Source organism: Panthera onca, chromosome D1 (genome assembly GCF_046562875.1).
Source record: "Panthera onca isolate mPanOnc1 chromosome D1, mPanOnc1 haplotype 2, whole genome shotgun sequence".
Lineage (NCBI taxonomy): Eukaryota > Metazoa > Chordata > Mammalia > Carnivora > Felidae > Panthera > Panthera onca.
Genome location: NC_138348.1, coordinates 10,085,349 through 10,104,182, shown reverse-complemented (window position 1 = coordinate 10,104,182; position 18,834 = coordinate 10,085,349). Strand labels below are relative to the sequence as shown.

The following is an 18,834-nucleotide window of genomic DNA, read 5'->3' as shown; positions in this document are numbered from 1 at the left end:
CCACGCTTCCTCCCCCTCCGTGGAATCCAGTGAGATCCGCACACCTGTGTGGTGTCAGAAAAAAGTGGGGGTGGGGTCCAGAAACACAGCTCCCCCTCTGTCTCTGGGCAGGTCACACAGGGCCCCCCCTGCCCCGGACGAGGGCCAGTCCCACGGGGTCCCGCCAGCTCCTCTCAAGGCCACATGCGCAGCAATCAGACCTCGGCACCCCCCTACCTTCGATCAGAAATTCTGCCCCCTTCCCGCAGAGCTGAGCGGGAGGAGAACCAGCCCCCCCGGGGGACACCCCCGTGTCCCCCAGAGATGACTGCCTCCTCCTTTCCATCCTGGGACTTGCTCCTCTGTCCACCCTGCCCCCCACACCACTGGGTGCTCTCATTTAACTTCCAAACACTTGGCTGCGGTGGGAGTTCTTTCGGGGCAGAGCTCCTGTCCTACCGCCGCGAGAACAGGAAGGAAATTCACATTTCCAAATATTACGCCAGCAACTTTCTGTGCAAAGTGCTTGGCAAATAGCTTAAGTGACAACGAGAAGTTGATAACAGAAGTGGTTCTAAAACTCAGGCGAAATCTGCCTTCCCCACAGTTTAAACTCTGTCCCGTTCTGCTGTGAAAATTCGCCACAGAGGAGGCCTAGTCGCTTGGTTCTGAGAAAACCTTTTAGATCTGAGGTTGGTCCTTCCGCCTCATGAGAGTCTGGATTGTCCAGGGTAAACAGCCCCCCAGGATGTCTGTGGCCTCTCCCTCTTTCCCATCACCCCCCACTACGCCCCTCCCCGTGACCTGTCCATACTCCCGCCCCCACCCGTTTCCACAGCCCCCCTCTTCCCTCTCTTGCAGCCTCTTCGTGTTCCAGCCTCCCGTTCCTTTTTACTCCTTTGCTTTCCACGGCCTAACAACATCAACTCACCTACTCAGCGCTGCCCATTGTGCACAGGATAAAAATTCCACGCTCCTGAGCACGGCATTCAAGGCCCACCCATGACCTGGTCTTTGCTCTTTCCCACGTCAGCCCGTGTGTTATTAGGGCTGTCCTCCAGATTTTTCGAATCTTCATTCTACACGCATGCTGGATTACACTTCCACCGTGGTCCCTTAAATTCAGGGTGGCCACGTGACTTGTTCAGACCAATGAAATTTGAGCAGTAGTGGCACACGTCACTCCCGGCAAACGTTGTGACGGCCACCATGCGAGCCGACACCTGTCCTCACCATGACAACCAGTGGCACTGCAGATGGCGAAGTCTCCAACCATCTGCGTCCCAGAGGGGTGACATCTCCGGTCACAGGGCCTGTAATGGACAGACAGGAAGAGCAAGAAAGACACATGATTTTTCAGGTTGCTTGTTGCTGTCCATTCTTTTTTTTTTTTTTTTTTAATATTTAAAACAAATGTTTTCAACGTTTATTTATTTTTGAGAGCGAAACAGAGGGTGAGCAGGGGAGAGGCAGAGAGAGAGGGAGACACAGAATCCGAAGCAGGTTCCAGGCTCCAAGCTGTCTGCACAGAGCCCAACACGGGGCTCGAACTCACGGACTCTGAGATCGTGACCTGACCCGAGTTAGACTCGTAACCGACTGAGCCGCCCAGGCGCCCCTGTTGCTGTCTATTCTGACTGATAGCATGTGTCACTCGGGCCTATGACCCTCGCAATTCCACCTCGCCAGGTGACTGACAATCCCTTGAGCTCACTGGGAGGCTGGTGATGCCTTCTTTGATGTTCTCTGCTCCCTATGCCCATCTTCTCATCCATTCACCCTCCATGCAGTTCCCCCACCAGGAAGCCTTCCTCACTTTCCACCCAAGGCCACTGAAGGGAAGAAAAAACTCTCCTCTACCCTCAAGGTCTTCGAGCCCGACTAAGAACTCAATTGACATGAGGCAGATTAACAGGAGAAAAAAACCAAAAGCTTTATTACAAGCACGCAGAAACCCAATAATGAAATTGAGATCCAAAGAAATCTCAAGGCAAGTTTTCACACCTTTTAGACAAAGAGGCCATAAATCTGTGAGGAATGAACAGGACAAAGAAAACTTAACCTGGGGAGCTTCATTTTGGAATCCTAAACGGAATTTGAGCCGGGGTAGTAAATTAGGAAGAAATGAACAAGGGTTGTTTATATATAGTCTTCTTGGAGCTGAATGTCCCCTCCCTGGTGATAAGGATCTCTTTAGGTTCTAGATGGAACTTGCAGTCTGGTGGATCTGGGTTCAAATCTTGGCTCTCCTACTCACCAGCCATATCTCCTGAAGGGAGTACCTGACTCTTCTGAGCCTCAGTTTCCTCATTTGTAAACTGGGGACAATCTCGGCCTCACAGGGCATCCATGAAAAGCACGTGGCAAAACGTATCCGGTGTCTCTGGGGTCCCTTGAATGAGTCAGGCTCTGTGCCTGGGAAACCGGAGAGGCCAGGGAAGGTCTCACTGAGGAAGAGACAGTTGAGGTGGTGGCTGAACGTGGAGAAGGAGACAGCCATGCAAAGGCCTGGGAGAAGAACATTCCAAACAACGGAACCGCAATCGCAAAGGCCCAAGGTAACCAAATCCAATAAATGGCTGCTTTTCCAGCTCCGGTCTTCCACACTACAGGGGACACCTCGGCCACAGGTCGCCCAGCGTGACCTCATCACCTACCTCACTTGCAAGTTACCAGCAATGAGCGGTCACCCTCCTCCCCAGCACCTCCGAGGCTGCATGTGTCCTGAGGCAGGACGATCAGGGAGATAGTGCGAAGTTTGCTGCAGGCCTCGGGCCGTGTGGATAAGCTGTTTATCTCCAGGGGCACAGCGGATGTCACTGCTACCACCACCGACTCTGGCTCTCTCGGTTTGCTTGTCCTCCTGGGCAGAACCTCCAGCACACCGATAGGGCCAAGAGGAAAGAAAACGCTCTGGTCTGATCTTCCCGTGTGATCGCGGGGCCGTCCGAGGTGGCTGTGCCCTCGGCCGATCTGGTCCCTCCATTCCTTCTCCAAAGATGGCCATGGGGCATCGGCATCAGCTCCTGACCCTGAGGCCCGGGCGCTGGAACTCAACCCGCAAGCAGTTGAGATCCAGGTAATGCCCAGCCTGTCCTTGTGGGTCTGCCCTTTTCCTCCATCCGGATCCACACAGCAAAGTCCCCAGAGAGTGCGAGTGGTTTCATCCCCCATCAGGGCCTTCAAAGCTCCAAGGTCTGTCTTTTTTTTTTTTTTTTTAAACGTTTATTTATTTTTGAGACAGAGAGAGAGACAGAGCACGAGCAGGGGAGGGGCAGAGATAGAGGGAGACCCAGAATCTGAAGCAGGCTCCGCGCTCCAAGCCATCAGCACAGATCCCGATGCGGGGCTCAAACCCACGAACCGTGAGATCATGACCTGAGCCAAAGTTGGACGCTCAACCGACTGAGCCACCCAGGCGCCCCCAAAGTCTTTCTTGAGCATAGACAAGCCCCTTGAATGCAGGCTTGTCTGAGCCTCCTGACTTGGCTAGGCGTTCCCTAAAGAACGAATAAGACATCAGCTCTAAGTTGCCAAAGGCTGAGCAGAGGAGGCTCAGTGCTCTAAATTCAGGCCAGTGCCAGGCAATCCCGGGATTGCATGAACGAGGAAGGGGAGCCATGGGGCTCGGCCTGAGTCAGACGCTGTCTGTGTGACTGCCGTCTGGTGCCACTCCAGCTGGGGCCGTGCCCGCTGTGCCCGGCACCTGGGAGAGCCAGCTCCCAACATCGTCCTCCTGCTGCCCCCAGAGGCAGGTCTGGTGACGGAAGCAGGCCAGACTGGAGAAGAAGGGGGAAGGACTTCGGCCCCGGCAGCCGAGGACCTCCGAGAGTCGCCCACGGAGGCGACGGCAGTGGATGCCATTGAGCGTTCTCTGAGCTGTCCCCGCTCCGCGCCCTCCCAGCCTGAGGACCAGACGTCTGGAGTCCCAACGCTTCGCTAGCTTTTCTTTGGTGAGTCACACTCCCCAGGCCCCAGTTTCTTCATCTCGAGGATGAAAGGATCGGACTTTTTCAAGGACAGCAGACGGTCCAGACTGCACGCCAGTGCCGGTTAGCGTGACAAGTGGCTGAGGGGTGCGTGTTGCCCAGGACTGCCCGGCGAGGTCTGCCCTGGACTCCAGGTGGGCAGGGGCAGACCAGGTGCCATGATGTAACTGCCACCCCTGAGCCGGAGGACCTTTGGGCCCTGCCCGGCAGAACATTCTGCCGCTCGGAATCTGTGGGCTGAGATCAGGTGGTTAAAACACAGATGTTACCGACGGGGAAGGTTGCGGCTTCTTCAACAGAAACTCCAGCTTAGGCTGATGAATCATCTCTCCTAAAGGAATAAATAGCGATAAAAGGACTCTGGGTGCAAGACCTGCCAGGAAGGAGAGCTCCATCAGATAATATTTTAAATGCTTTGCATGGCCTGCCCTTTTGCAGTCTGGCTTGAGATGATGCCGCCAGCGAGGGAGCAATCGAGGGGCCGCTGGCTGGGGCTGTGCCTCTTTCCCGTGGCTCACTAGCAGCGAGGATGGCTCTGTGTCACCTCTACATCTGGAGCCGGAATTCTCGCAGATAGGATGCCACCTCCCGCGTGTTTACGGGGAGACCCGCTGGGGCTGGACCAGGGGCAGGTCCCATTCCTTGCCTGGGCCTTCTTCCACACCCCGGTCCCTCCCGGTCCTTGCCCAAGCTGCCCTCCCTCCTCTTCCAAAGCGCCACACCCCCTCACCCTCCTTGGCTCCCGCCCTACCCAGGCCTGTCCCTCACCTTGCAGACGGCACTGAAGATGAGTCCGGGGAGGGGGATGCCCGGTTGGTTTTTTCTAAAAATGCACTCATCCACATCCGGGCCTTGTCGTGGCTCCTCAGAATCTCCAGCGGGATGGTCAGGCAGCCCCGGGGTGGGGGTGGGGGTGGGGGTGGGCAGTTCCCAGGGGAAGAACTAAAGGAGAAGCAGCTCCCAGTGACCCAGTCAGAGGGGGCCGGCTCAAGTCTGCTCTTCTTGGGTCCATCGGGGTAACACTAAAGGCAGAAACCTCAAAATGTAAGGGTTGTGTGGGGGGGGTTGGTTGTTTTTTAATTTTTTTTTAATTAATTAATTAATTTGGAGAGAGCGTGAGCCAGGGAGCAGGAGAGAGAGGGGGGGAGAGAGAGAGAGAGAGAGAGAGAGAGAGAGAGAGAGAGAGAGTCCCCAGCAGGCTCCAGACGGTCAGCACAGAGCCCGCCACAGGGCTCCAACTCACAAACCGTGAGAGCATGACCTGAGCCAAAATCAAGAGTCAGATGCTTAGCTGACTGAGCGGACCCTGCTTGGGATTCTGTCCCCCTCTCTCCGTCCCTCCCCTGCTTGCTCTCTATCTCTCTCTCAAATAAAAGTAACCTTTAAAAACATTGTTTGAAAAAAATAAAATTAAAAAAAAAACCTCCCTCCCTCCCCACCAGCCCACCTCCAAATACCATCATGTTGGGCATTAGGCTCCAACATGGGAATTTGAGGGACAGGGAGGGGGACACAATTCAGCCCATGGCAATTATGCCACATCTTTGTTTTATCTAGACCCTCGTTTTAAAATTTTTGGTTATTCATTCATTTTTGCTGGTGTATTTTAAGGTACAGATTACCATTTCACTTTAAGACTATTGTACATCTCTAAGAGGTAAGGATTTTTTTTTTTTATTTTTTTTTAACGTTTATTTATTTTTGAGACAGAGCATGAACGGGGGAGGGTCAGAGAGAGGGAGACACAGAATCTGAAACAGGCTCCAGGCTCTGAGCTGTCAGCACAGAGCCTGACGCGGGGCTCGAACTCACGGACCGCAAGATCACAACCTGAGCCAAAGTCAGATGCTTAACCGACTGAGCCACCCAGGCGCCCCAAGATTTTTTAAATATATATAACCACAATGCTGTTTTATCCCAAACCAAAGTACCAATAACTTTCATATCGTCTAATGTCCAGTCCATGCTCGAATTTCCCTCGTACTCTCAAAATGCCTTTTTTCAACAATTTTTTTAAAGCTTATTCATTCTGAGAGAGAGCCCACAAGCTTGAGTGAGGGAGGGGCGGAGAGCGAGGGAGAAAGAGCATCCCAAGCAGGCTCCGTGTTGTCCGCACAGAGCCGGATGTGGGACTTGAACTCACAAACCGTGAGATCACGAGCTGAGTCAAAATCAAGAGTTGAACGCTTGACCGACTGAGCCACCCAGGCGCCCCTCTCACAATGCCTTTCAACGGTTTACTGATTTGAATTCGGGATCAGGATAGAAAGGACGTACACATGCATTGCATTTGGTTGTTGTCTCTTAAGACTTCGAATAAATAATAGTGTCTCCCCTTTGTATGCTTCCCCCAGATCCATTGTTTTATCAGGGGCTGCAAAGCAGCGATTTCTTCACTCTACCATTGCTTCTGAATTTAATTTCTAGGATGCTTCAGTAAAGAAGAACTTGCCTTTGCCAATTATTTGTAGTTACCTGAAATATACTTCACTCAGACAAAAATAGCGTAAATATCGATGATTATTTCCCTTTCTCCATCAATGATCAGACTAACGAGTCGGTGCCCTAGCAATGCCCCGTGGTGACAAATTAGATGCCGTATAATATCCCACGGACCTCATGACTTTTTGTATATTTGATTTGTTTCGATCAAGTTGAGGCGCTGCTCAAAGCGTCCCACTTTTGGCCAGCGGAAGCCTCTTCCTATTGATTCCTGAACCTTTGGACAGGATTTCAGTGATCTTTGGAGGCTCCCAACCTTCTGGACCTTCGAGACAATCCTAGGCTCACCCCGTGCATTTCTTGGCCCAGCCCTGGAATCGGCCATCTCTTCAAGAATCCCTGATCCTCTAATAAGTAGTAAATGGTATCTGGAGGCCACAGGCTGGGCCCCAGGGCGGTCTCCGCTATCGGGTTATCACTGCTCCCAGGCTTTTCACCTGCCAGAGCCGGGAAATACAGTTGATCCTTGAACAACACGGGTTTGAACCACACAGGTCCACTTAAACTCCACTGGAGTCTTTCCAATACATACAGTGCAGGACTGAAAGTGTATTTTCTCTCCCTTACGATCTTCTTAGTAACACATTCTTTTCTGGAGCTTACTGTATCCTAAGAATACAGGATATAATACGTATAACGTACAAAACATGCGTGAATCGGCTGTTTATGTTCCCAGTGAGGCTTCTGGTCAACAGTAGGCTATTCGTAGTGAAGTTTTAGGGGAGTCAGAAGTTACATGTGGGTTTTCGACAGCCTGGGGAGAGGGGGTCAGCGCCCCTAAACCCCATATTATTCACAGGTCCACTGTACATATTTAGTTAGAGAAAGAAAAATAATTAATTGGTACCAACTGAGACTTCCAATTCAAGCTGTCACCAACTTGAGGACCGTTGTGTTCATTTGCCACAGTTTATCCTCAATGTGGGGGGACGTCTTTTCGGGTGAGGGATTCTGTGGAACATGTACATGGTTGCAAAGCCACACAAGAGAACAAGAAAAAATGTCGCTTCTGGGGCGCCTGGGTGGCGCAGTCGGTTAAGCGTCCGACTTCAGCCAGGTCACGATCTCGCGGTCCGTGAGTTCGAGCCCCGCGTCGGGCTCTGGGCTGATGGCTCGGAGCCTGGAGCCTGTTTCCGATTCTGTGTCTCCCTCTCTCTCTGCCCCTCCCCCGTTCATGCTCTGTCTCTCTCTGTCCCAAAAATAAATAAAAAACGTTGAAAAAAAAAATTTAAAAAAAAAAAAAAAAAAGAAAGAAAAAATGTCGCTTCTGACACTGCCTTTCCCTATTAGTAACGGTGCTCGTTAGTTTTGAGTTTCTTCTTCCACGGATTCTTAGTAAAAGTAGGCATATATGTGCATATAAAAGCAGCAAGCTACAAATACTGTTCTGTGTTCTGTTCTACCCTGTCTTTTTTTTTTTTTTTAAACAAACAATATACCCTTGAGATTTCACCCATCCCTTTCTTTCTTCCATCTGCATTATACCCCGTTGTGCGGCCACCGTGCAGCTCGTATCCACGCTCCCCTTGACCGTCACTTTGGGAGTGCTGCTAATTTTTTGCTTTTGCAAATAGTGCATGTAGCTTATGAGTACATCTTCCTTAAAAAAACAAAATCACGGGCCCTGAGGGCATCACGTAGGCCAAGTCCCCAGTGGAGGCTTAATGCATAATCTCACTGCAGTTTCAACCTTCCCCAGAAATGTGGTCTTAACCGGTCAGTCAGGAATTCTCTGATGGGCCCTCTAGATCCCCTAAAGGAAGGTAAGGTGATCTTCATGATAAGACCCCTTAGTTTCCCCTTGAGGGAAAGCAGGCTTGCCTAGCACAATCTTTTTCTTTTGCTGGTAATTTTCTCGCCCCACCTGACTTGTAGGAAAAGTCTCCATTTCATACAGCTCCTCAGGGGCTCCCGTCTCTTTGCTTAGACAGGATGCTGCCCCATCCATGAATTGTACAGCCAATTAGATATTTAAATTTTACTCGGTTGAATTAACAAGTTGAAAAAGCCTGTAAAAGGCTTTTTGCCAATGTATCTTTGGGTGAGAGTCCTAGAAGTGGAATCGCTACATTAAAAAGGGGCATGTGTCGGGGCGCCTGGGGGGCTCAGTAGGTAAAGCGTCCCACTTCGGCTCAGGTCACGATCTCACGGTTCGTCGGTTCGAGCCCCGCGTCGGGCTCTGAGCTGACAGCTCGGAGCCTGGAGCCTGCTTCGGATTCTGTGTCTCCCTCTCTCTCTCTGCCCTCCTCCCCCGCTCGCACTCTGTCTCCCTCTCTCTCTCAAAATTAAATAAACATTTAAACAAATTTAAAAATTAAAAAGGGGCCCCCGCTCCATCTACTACCCAAGCCTGGGGACCAGGCCAGCATCCCACTGTTCTACTCAAGGGTCAGTCCTGGACAGATCTCACAGAGGAACCAACACCAGTGTCCTGGCAGTCCTACAGGAGCTGGAAAATTCCATTCCCTTCTCTTTGGCTGGAATAACACCAGTTTAATTGGGCAGCCCTGTTCATCTCAGGCTAAGCAGAAGCTTTTTTTTGCTTTCTTTGATTGACAAACTTAAAACTTAATTATTCCTTTGTGTGTTGGCTTGGCAGACAAAATGTTTCAAGGCATGAATCCTCTTGGGAAATTAAGTCAGGTGCTCAGCAAACAGAGGTTACCGGTAAGTTTGTTGGCTCATCTCTGACCCTGGTGGTCCTTCTTTACAAATGCTAGGTATTCCAAAAGATATAAAAATGCTGATTGGGAGGCACGCACGCACCCCAATGTTTATAGCCGCTCTATCAACAATATCCAAGGTGTAGAAAGAGCCCAAGTGTCCGTTGACTCATGAAGGGATTAAAAGATATGATACAATGGAATACTACTCAGCGATCAAAAAGAATGAAATCTTGCCATTTGCAACAACATGGATGGAACTGGACTGTATTATACTAAGTGAATTAAGTCAGAGAAAGACAGATGTCATATGATTTCACCCATATGTGGAATTTGAGAAACTCAACAGATAAACACAGGGGAAGGGAAGGAAAAATAAGATAAAAACAGAGAGGGAGGCCAACCATAAGAGACTCTTAAAGACAGAGAACCAACTGAGGGTTGCTGGAGGGGCGGTGGGTGGGGGGTGGGCTAAATGGGTGATGGGCGCTAAGGAGGGCCCCTGTTGGGACGAGCACTCGGTGTATGGAAGTGATGAATCCCTGGGTTCTGCTCCTGAAACCGATACTACACGATATGTTAACTAACTTGAATTTAAATACATCAATTTTTGAAAAGGCAAAGAAAACTAATATGGTGAGGATGTATTCAGTCTCTTATTCGTTCAACCAACGTGAACTGAACACCCCTTCAGTCTGTGCTCTACTCCCACCGCTTGGCTAGAAATAAAAACCTGTACAGCCTACAGCCCACAGTTGCTTGAGGTCTGGTTCACACTGTGTTTGTGGGTCGGTTTGTTTTTAAGAAAATAGTTGCTCACATTTGAAAATAAGGATTTCACATCAATATCCAGGCTTCTGACCTCTCTTGAAAACTTGGCCAGGCTGGCATCATCAGCCAGACGTGGCAGCTGCTGGTTGGAACGGGGTAGAGGCTGCCCCCTTGTGGTGGGGCAGGGGATGCCCCGTCCAGCCCTTCCATTCGTTTCCCTCACTCCCGGATCTTGAGCGTGTGAGCCCTGCCCTACATGGCAAGCTTCCTGAACCCAAGGACCACTTGTGTCTTATTTGACTCTGACTTTCTAGCATCCAGCCCAGACCCCAGCACACGGTGGGCCCCCAAGAAATGTTTGTTTATGAATAAGATCTCTTTTGGATGCACACATCACCTTTCTCCTAATATTAAAATGGTGCAGGGCGCCTGGGTGGCTCAGTCGGTTGAGCGTCTGACTTCGGCTCAGGTCATGATCTCGCGGTTCCTGAGTTCAAGCCCCGAGTCAGGCTCTAGGCTGACAGCTCAGAGCCTGGAGCCTCCTTCCGATTCTGTGTCTCCCACTCTCTCTGCCTCTCCCCAACTCATGCTCTGTCTCTCTCTCTCTCTCGAAAATAAATAAACATTAATTTTTTTTTTTAATGGTGCAATCATACTATTGCTCTGGCCTAATCTCAACAGAAAGACATCCTAAGTGCCCTTGGTCTGTGCCATCCCATCACCTCAAGTCACTTGTATGCAGTGTGCTGTCCCTCAGTGTCTTCACTGTGACTTTTGACCCCCTAGCAATCTCCTCTCCAAATGAGGCTCCCAGTGCATGTACCTCCAGGACCCTTGGGGGAACTGCAGAAATCAGAAAAGTCAAGCATAACACCTGGCACTTGTTTTTATCACATTATTAGCAGCACCTTTATCTCCAAGACAGCAAAAGTCCCCGCTCTTCTAGATCTTGTGGTTTGGGCTTTTTGTTTTTTGTTTTTTGTTTTTCCAGCCAAGCCCCAAGGAAGAGATTACACCAGAAATCTCTGTATTCTGTGAATTTTCTAAATCCCCTCTTCACAAACACTGATGGGCTAAAGATCTTATCGGGGAGGTTTGTTTTTCTTATCAGGTCCACTTAGCAGCCCTCAAGGGGACAACTGGGACAGGTCAGAGCACATATAGCAAACAACTTTTGCCGGCCACTGCATGCTCAGAACCCGAGGAGAAAGCATGAAGTGGTTTTGGGTCCTTGGGCTGGTGGCCCTCTCAGAGTGCTTAGTCACGTAAGTACAGGGACTGCAGGTGGCATCAGCTCTCTTTCTGGGCTCTTTCTTGCCCTCTTATTCTCCTGCCCATCCATGGGTAGAGAAGAGAATCTAATCATTCCCAGACTGTCTTAAAGTTCAAGTCTGCCTTTATTGATCAGTAGCTTACCATGTGCACTTTGGGGCCCTGGGTGTCTTGGGGCAGGCCTGCAGGGTTGTACCGCTCCAGGGGTGCCAGTCATGTGAGCTATGTGACAAGGTGCTCCTTGGAATTGCTCAGTGCACAACCTGTGCAACTGCAGGCATGGTTCTGTCTAGGAACAGCATTTCTCCTGCATTTGTTTCTGGGTCTCTTCTCTGCTCTCTCTCCATTTCCACATGTCTATGTCTCTCTTATTCATCTCTGTCTCTTTGGACGTCTCTGTGAATGCAAAATACTGTATGTTTTCCATTTTGAGTCCTTCTTGTTTCTCTACCCTCTTCATTTCCCTAATTTATTCCCCACCTCCTCACTTCCTCTGTAACCCCTGTCTTCTGGCTGAGCCCCGGAAAGAGATCAAGGGGGCTACTTGTAGGCCCAGGTTTGCCTCTAACAAGCAGTGCGACCACAGGCAAGTTGCACACTCCCTGTAAAACGATGACGACGATTTCTGCTCCACCTCCCTCCCAGGGCTTTGACAAAGATACAGTAAGGTGACAGTAGCAACAGTGATGGCTGCCACTGTCGAGGCCTCGTACCAGTCAGGTGCATCCCAGCCATCCTTTTGCTTAACGCCCAAACATGCTACGGGGGGGGGGGGGGGGGGGATTATTGTCATTCCACCTTTTTGCAGGTGGGAAGGTGAGGCACAGAACGGCCGTATGGCTTACCCCAGATTACACAACAGAACCTGTATCCAAACCTAAGTTTATCGCCTCGGTCTTTCCATCGTGTTTGGCGGGGGGGGGGGGGGGCTGTCCTGATAGTAAGAGGACATCGTAAAAATGTTGGGAAAACCCCCGATAGCGTGACAGGCAGCAGAAGATCTGGCAGGTGCAGGGTAACACAGGGCAGGCCGTTGCTGTCTCTCATTTGTGTCTCTTTCCCAATGCTGGTGTCCAGAATCCCTCTGACGAGGGTCAAGTCCATGCGAGAAAACCTCAGGGAGAAAGACAGGCTGAAGGATTTCCTGGAGAACCATCCTTACAACCTGGCCTACAAGTTCGTTGACTCTGTAAATCTGGACCTGGGGATATATTTTGAACCGATGAGAAACTACCTGGATGTGAGTGCGGTGGCGGGGGGGGGGGGGGGGGGGGGGGGAGGAGAATGACTCTACAGAGCACACTAGGGCTCCGGCCAAGCGTTGGGGTTCATCTGGAGGTGTGCACAGGGGGGCTGGGGCTGGGGCTCCTGCAGGCAGAAACGCTGGGGAGCGGGGACCCCATTCCCAGGGGAGAAGGCACTCCTAACCTCAGCACTTGGCCCGTGGTGACCGGGTCCAGCAGTGACAAGGGGGCAGATAAACATCCATTTCAGTGCCAACGATACATCGTTGGGCACCTGTGAACCATGGTGCTTGGCTTGCGGGATTTTGTTCGTTCTGAACTAAGCAAAGCACTGAGTTATACTTGAAGGGCGAGCCCTATCTGATCAAACGACAAAGCCCCCTGTGAACCCAGCCCGACACCCCAGGCAGAGGAAGTTCGGCCTCTACAGCCCCAAGAGTGACACCAGGAAAAAAGTTATTGAGCACCTACCAGTGTGTGAGGTTACTGTTATTGTTGACAGAGAGTTACTGTCTCTTCTCCAGGGAGGCATAGCCCAGCCTGGAAGACAGACAAAAAGTAAATGAAGGTCCAGTAAAAGGGCCAGCCGCATGGTGTTGATATACATCTTGAGTTTAGAGGAAGTGGCCTGGGCTGGCCTACGCGGGCTGCCTGGAGGAGGAAGCACTCAAGCCGGGCCTTGAAAGGCTGGAAAGGATTTAGTGAGCTGCAGGGGACACTGAGGAGCTTTTCAAACAGAGGCACTGGCCTGAGCAGAGGCTGTAAGGTAGATGGTTTCAGGAGACCCGGGACACCCAGTGGAGGCAGGCACCCTGGGAGTCAGGAAGGACCAGGGCCGCCGGGCCTGCCGTAACCACCCCTTCCCGGCCCCTGCAGCTGGCCTACGTTGGCACCATCAGCATTGGCACGCCCCCGCAGCAGTTCAAGGTCATCTTTGACACCGGCTCGTCTGACTTGTGGGTGCCCTCCATCTACTGCTCTAGCCCTGCCTGTGGTGAGTGCAGCCTTCCGACGCGCGCCCCCACCACCCCGTCCCCGGTCCTCGGCAGACTGGCGGACGCTCACCTCCTGCGTCTGCAGCTAATCACAACGTCTTCAACCCTGTGCGGTCCTCCACCTTCCGGATCTCGGGCCGGCCCATCCACCTCCAGTACGGCTCCGGGACGATGTCAGGATTTCTGGCCTACGACACCGTTCGGGTAACGTGGAAACCGGAGGCTGCGGCAGGCCGGCCGTGGGAGCGATGACTGCTTAGAGGACTAGATGTGGGGTCAGGTGGGAGCACCTGTCTTCCCCAAAGTCCCCCGGCAGCTGGCCGCCTGCCCTGTGGGGCTGCGTCCCTAGGGAGGTATTCTAGATGAAAGGGAGTCCCTTTCCCACTGGGAGGCAGCGCAGGGCTCACACAGGTGGGGGGTGTTTGGGAGGTGGGGGCGGAACTGATACGGGGGGGGGCGGGGTCCGGGCTCCCAGGCAAAAAAGCAGGGGCCACAGGAGTGGGAGTGGCCTGATAAATGGGTCCTTACCCTCGGGGGCCTTTGAGAATCTAATAAAAGCCTTGGACTGCCTCCTCCAAAGCACCTGAACACACACACACACACACCCCGTGGGCGGACACAGGATCCACAATGAATTGCGAGGGACGCAAGCCATTTCTGTCACCGCGTCATAGCAATGCCAATAAGACGGCCACCCTCCTCTCGGTTCCTTTTGTCCTCAGGTGGGAACAGTTTGGTCCCACTTCCAGTCTCGGTTTCCCCGCCTGTGACAAAGGCATGGCGTCACGGGGGAGCAGGTGTGCGTTAAAATCCCCAGCGCCACGCAGACAGAACGTGTGTGTCTGTTCCGGCGTGTCGCGGCCACCTGAGGTCCGCCCAGGGCACGGCCACGCCTCGGTCTCTCTCTGCGGTGTTAGTCGTATCTCTCTGCCCACGTCCGCCCAGCCCAGCCCCACGTTCAAATCCGTCCCCGGTAACACCCTCTTCTCCCGCAGTTCGGGGGCCTCGTTGACGTGGCCCAGGCGTTTGGCCTGAGCCTGAGGGAGCCCGGCAAGTTCATGGAATACGCAGTTTTCGACGGCATCCTGGGCCTGGCCTACCCCAGCCTCAGCCTCAGAGGGACCGTCCCTGTCTTCGACAACCTATGGAAGCAGGGTCTCATTTCTCAGGAGCTCTTTGCCTTCTACTTAAGCAAGTAAGTCCGGGCTGGACCGGCCCTTTGTCGAAAAATGGTAGACTATTTGACCCTAACGTTTCTTGAGAGAGAGCCTAGTCCGGGGGTCAGCACACCATGGCCTGGGGGCCATAGGTGGCCCACCATCTGCTTTTTGTAAATGAAGTTTTATTGGAACACAACCAGGCTCATTTGTTTCCATCCCGCCCGTGGCTGCCATTGCTCTGCTACGGCAACACCAAGCAATCGCAATAGATACCGTGCGGCCTGCGAAGCCTCAAATAATGACGCTCTGGCCCTTGACCAGAGAACTTTGCTGACCCCCGCAGTCTAAGTCCCTCATCTGACAGATGGGGAAACCAAGGCTCAGAGAGGAGCTTTGCACAAGGTTGCCCAGGCAGGTACTTGCGGACGGCAGGACTCGATCTCAGCCTGTAGGATTCTCCCCCATGGTGTGTGGTCAAGTCAGATCTCCAGGCTCCGGTCTCCGGGCTCAGTAGCGGGAAAAACTGAAGTCCCCTGACCGGTTGAGGGTCTGGGAGGGGGCGGGGGCAGGGGAGAAGCCCAGACTCGTGAAGGACCCTGTTGACAGACTGTGTCTTCTCCACCCAAGGCTGAGTTTGACCCACAGATGTGTGTAGGGGACAGAGAGTATGGTGGAGGCTGTGGGTTCTAGGGGGGCCTGAGTTCAAACCCCAGAGCTGCTGAACCCCTCTGAGCCTCAGGAGTACGAGAGCCAGTCGAAGGAGAAGATTCATTCAACATGTATTGATTGAGCACCTACTATGGGCTGGCGAAGGAGGCAGCCAAGAAATAAGTACATAAAGAAAGGGAAAAGGTACCTCCGGATGGTAACTGGTTCCGCGGCAGCAACAAAACAAGGTGACAGAACAGACAGCAATGGGCGAGGTTGCAGACGGGCTACGGCAAAGGCCTCTCTGAGCTGAGACCTCTGTGATGGGAGAGAGCCGGGCCAGGGAGACAAAGTTCCAGGCAGAGGAGCACCTGAGCACCACCCGAGCCCAAGCAAGGGAGCCAGTGCGGCCAGAGCCCTGGGGGAGGAGGGAGGTGGGAAGGAAGTCTGGCAGAGAGGCAGGGACAAGGCTCCCCTGGGTTGGGTTTTTTTTTTGGGGGGGGGGGGGAGAGAGAGAGACAGAGCACAAGTGGGGGAAGGGCAGAGAGAGAGGGAGACGCAGACTCCGAAGCAGGCTCCAGACTCCAAGCTGTCAGCACAGAGCCCAACGTGGGGCTCGAACCCCCCAACCGAGAGATCATGCTCTGAGACGAAGTCGGATGTTTAACCGACTGAGCCCCCCAGGCGCCCCATGGCTCCCCTGGGGTTTTGCTCTAACGGGGAGCGGAGGCCTCTGGCAGGGGTTAGGCAAGGAAGAGACATGACCCAATTTACAATTTTGGAAGCTCACCCTGGGGGTGCCCCGGAGAATGATGCCGTGGAGCGGAGGCAGGGAGGCCGGGGAAGAGGCTACATACAGCAGCCTCTTTAGGAGAGAGAGGGTGGCGGCTTGGTCTGGGGAGGTGGAGGCGGAAGGGTGGGGAGGCGGGAACAGAGCATGAGTCAGGGTATACATTGGCGGAAGAGGCAGCAAGATGTGCCCATAGACTTGTTATGGAAGGAAGGAGAGGGGTCGGCAGAGCAGTTTCCTCCCTCACTAATATTGTTTGCGTGCTCCCAGGCCCCGCTGCATAATTTGCAGGAAGGAACAGTGCAAAACGAAAACGTGAGGGCCCCTGTTTGACAAGCATTGGGAACTTCCAGACAGGGATGGCGGAGATGTGGGGCCTCGCCGAGCACGGGGCCCGTAGCCCACACCCCGGGTGAGCCTGAGCGCTCGAATTTTCTGAAAGATGGCAGGCCAGACCTCTCTGGCCGACGCGTCCTCCGACCGCCTATCTGAGCGCTCCGATCGCTCGAGGGGGTCGGCCCAGGGGATGGTCAGAGCCAGCCCTGAAGCCGGACTGTCCGGCTTCGAACCCGGCTTCACCATTTCATCAGCCAGGCTTCAACCTCTCCGTGCCTCAACCTCCCTGTCTGTAAAACGGAGAGCAGAGGATGTGTGGACAAGTGAGGCACGATAAACACAGCCCTCAGACAGTGCTGCTGAGCTTGAGAAAAGCATCCCCCCCCCCACCCCCCGGCCCGGTTATCTTCCACTCACAATGAGCCCTTCCTTCTCCCTCCCACCTCAGAAAGAACGAGGAGGGCAGTGTGGTGATGTTCGGCGGTGTGGACCATTCCTACTACAGCGGAGACCTCAACTGGGTCCCTGTGTCCAAACGGCTGTACTGGCAGTTATCCATGGACAGGTAGGCCCGGCCCTCGGAGCGCCGCCCCGAGCGATGCCCACGCGGGCACACGCGCCCAGACGTGCCCGGACACCCGCTGCCCACGGGTCCTCACAGCCCCGCGCCTCCTGGCGAGGTCCTGACCAGGGAAGAGGGCCCAGGCCCGGATCTTGGAGTGTGAGGCGAGGGGCGAGGGAGGCCCGCCGACGTGGGGAGCTGAACTCTCTCGGGGAAGAAGCAGCGGCTGCAGGTCTGCGCCCGCCTGCTGGGGGGGAGGCTGAGACGGAAAGGGGATCAGAGAGACGTCCGCCAAGGGGAACCTCCATTTTCGCTGTGGGGGCCCCATCATGAGCCACGCACCAAATACGGGTCTCTCATTGTCCCTCGCTCGCTTCCTCTTCATTCGTTCGTTCGTTCGTTCGTTCAACAAACATGTTGAACGGCTGCTGAGTCCTGGTCTCTCGAGGGAGGCCCTGAGAATAGAACTTGCTCTTCCAGAGCTCACCATCTCACAGGGCAGGTGTACAGGAAACAAGTCACACAAATAAGGAATTACCCCCTTTGATGCATGCCAGAAAGGAGGAAAAGTATGCCAAGGTGACCCAGAGAGGAGACCTGACCGAGTGTGGGCGTAAGACTTGCCTGAAGCTGGAAGCTGGAGGATGAGGAGAAATTAGCCCAAGGGGGTTGGGGTGGTTCTAGAAAGGGGCGGCAGCGTATGCAAAGGCCCTGAGGCCCAAGAGAGTTCGGTCCAGTTGCAGACCTGAAGGAAGTCACAGAAGGTCAGCAGGGTCAGAACACAGGGAAACAGCCGGCGGGCCTGAGCTGAGGGGGGGTGCGGGAGAAGCCGGGGAGAGGGGGGTAGCGAAGGGAGCCCGCAGAGTCATCCTCCGGCCTGCTTTGTCCCTCTGCCTCCCAGCATCTCCATGAACGGGGAGGTCATTGCTTGTGATGGTGGCTGCCAGGCCATCATTGATACAGGAACCTCGCTGCTGATTGGCCCGTCTCACGTTGTCTTCAACATCCAGATGATCATCGGCGCCAACCGGTCCTACAGCGGCGAGGTGAAGGGTCACGCGGCAGGGTCGCCCTAGGGCTCCCCACACGTAGAAGGGTCGGCTGGGCCAACCTCCTCTCCCTCGCTTTCTCTGACAGTACGTAGTTGACTGTGATGCCGCCAACACTCTGCCCGACATCGTCTTCACCATCAACGGCATCAACTACCCGGTGCCAGCCAGTGCCTACATCCAGGAGGTGAGGAGCCCACAACCCCGGGGCCGGTCCTCAGATCCGGGACGTGCAGGAAGGCTGGGGAGCAGCCGGGAGGAAGAGCCCCCGCCCCCTAGAGGCCAAGCCGCGTCACTGCAGATGCCGCTGAGTGGCCAGGGAAGGCCCGCGTGGGTCCCCGGGAAGGCTGCCTGCAGGGGCTGAGCTCAGTCGGAAGGAGCCGGTAGGGGTGAGGGGAGAATGGAAGGCATACTTTGCAGAGGGAACGGCCGGCGCGAGTCAGAAGGAAAGACCCGGCGGACCGTGAGAGCTGCAGACAGTTCTGGTTCCTGCGTGGGCACCCCACTTCCGCCGCTGCTGACTGGTGAGTGTTTCTGTCTCCTCCAGGGTCCTCAGGGCACCTGCTACAGCGGCTTTGACGAGAGCGGAGACAGCTTGTTGGTCTCAGACTCCTGGATCCTGGGCGATGTCTTCCTGAGGTTGTATTTCACCGTCTTCGATCGAGAAAACAACAGGATTGGCCTGGCTCTGGCAGTGTAAACACTGGGGCCAGCTCCAGGAAGCAACCGTGCCCACCCCAAACCCGCGCGCGTGTGCACACACACACACACACACACCCCGCAGTCAGGGCATTCCTGCCCAGGGGCCGGCTTGAACTGTGTCTTCGGCTCTGCAAAGCCCTTCTCCCAGTGGAGAATAAAAGACCTCATTTTC

The 18,834-nt window shown here is 53.8% G+C and overlaps 1 protein-coding gene across 5 annotated transcripts in view; it reads left to right on the top strand.

Moving 5' to 3' along the window:
- LOC132660714 (pregnancy-associated glycoprotein-like) overlaps positions 1-18,834 on the top strand; it is a 26,989-nt gene extending 8,155 nt beyond the window's left edge. For 2 of the 5 annotated variants that reach the window (XM_078433544.1, XM_078433542.1), the window contains 9 exons: positions 9,070-9,137; positions 12,254-12,416; positions 13,297-13,414; positions 13,501-13,619; positions 14,411-14,610; positions 16,798-16,914; positions 17,813-17,957; positions 18,049-18,147; positions 18,508-18,834. In XM_078433544.1, coding sequence (XP_078289670.1) covers positions 12,279-12,416; positions 13,297-13,414; positions 13,501-13,619; positions 14,411-14,610; positions 16,798-16,914; positions 17,813-17,957; positions 18,049-18,147; positions 18,508-18,660 — 1,089 coding nt within the window. In that variant the 5' untranslated portion in view covers positions 9,070-9,137; positions 12,254-12,278 and the 3' untranslated portion in view covers positions 18,661-18,834. Of the gene's footprint in view, positions 1-9,069; positions 9,138-10,549; positions 11,170-12,253; positions 12,417-13,296; positions 13,415-13,500; positions 13,620-14,410; positions 14,611-16,797; positions 16,915-17,812; positions 17,958-18,048; positions 18,148-18,507 lie in introns of those variants that run through there. The other 3 variants (XM_078433543.1, XM_078433545.2, XM_078433541.1) reach the window with 2 other exon arrangements.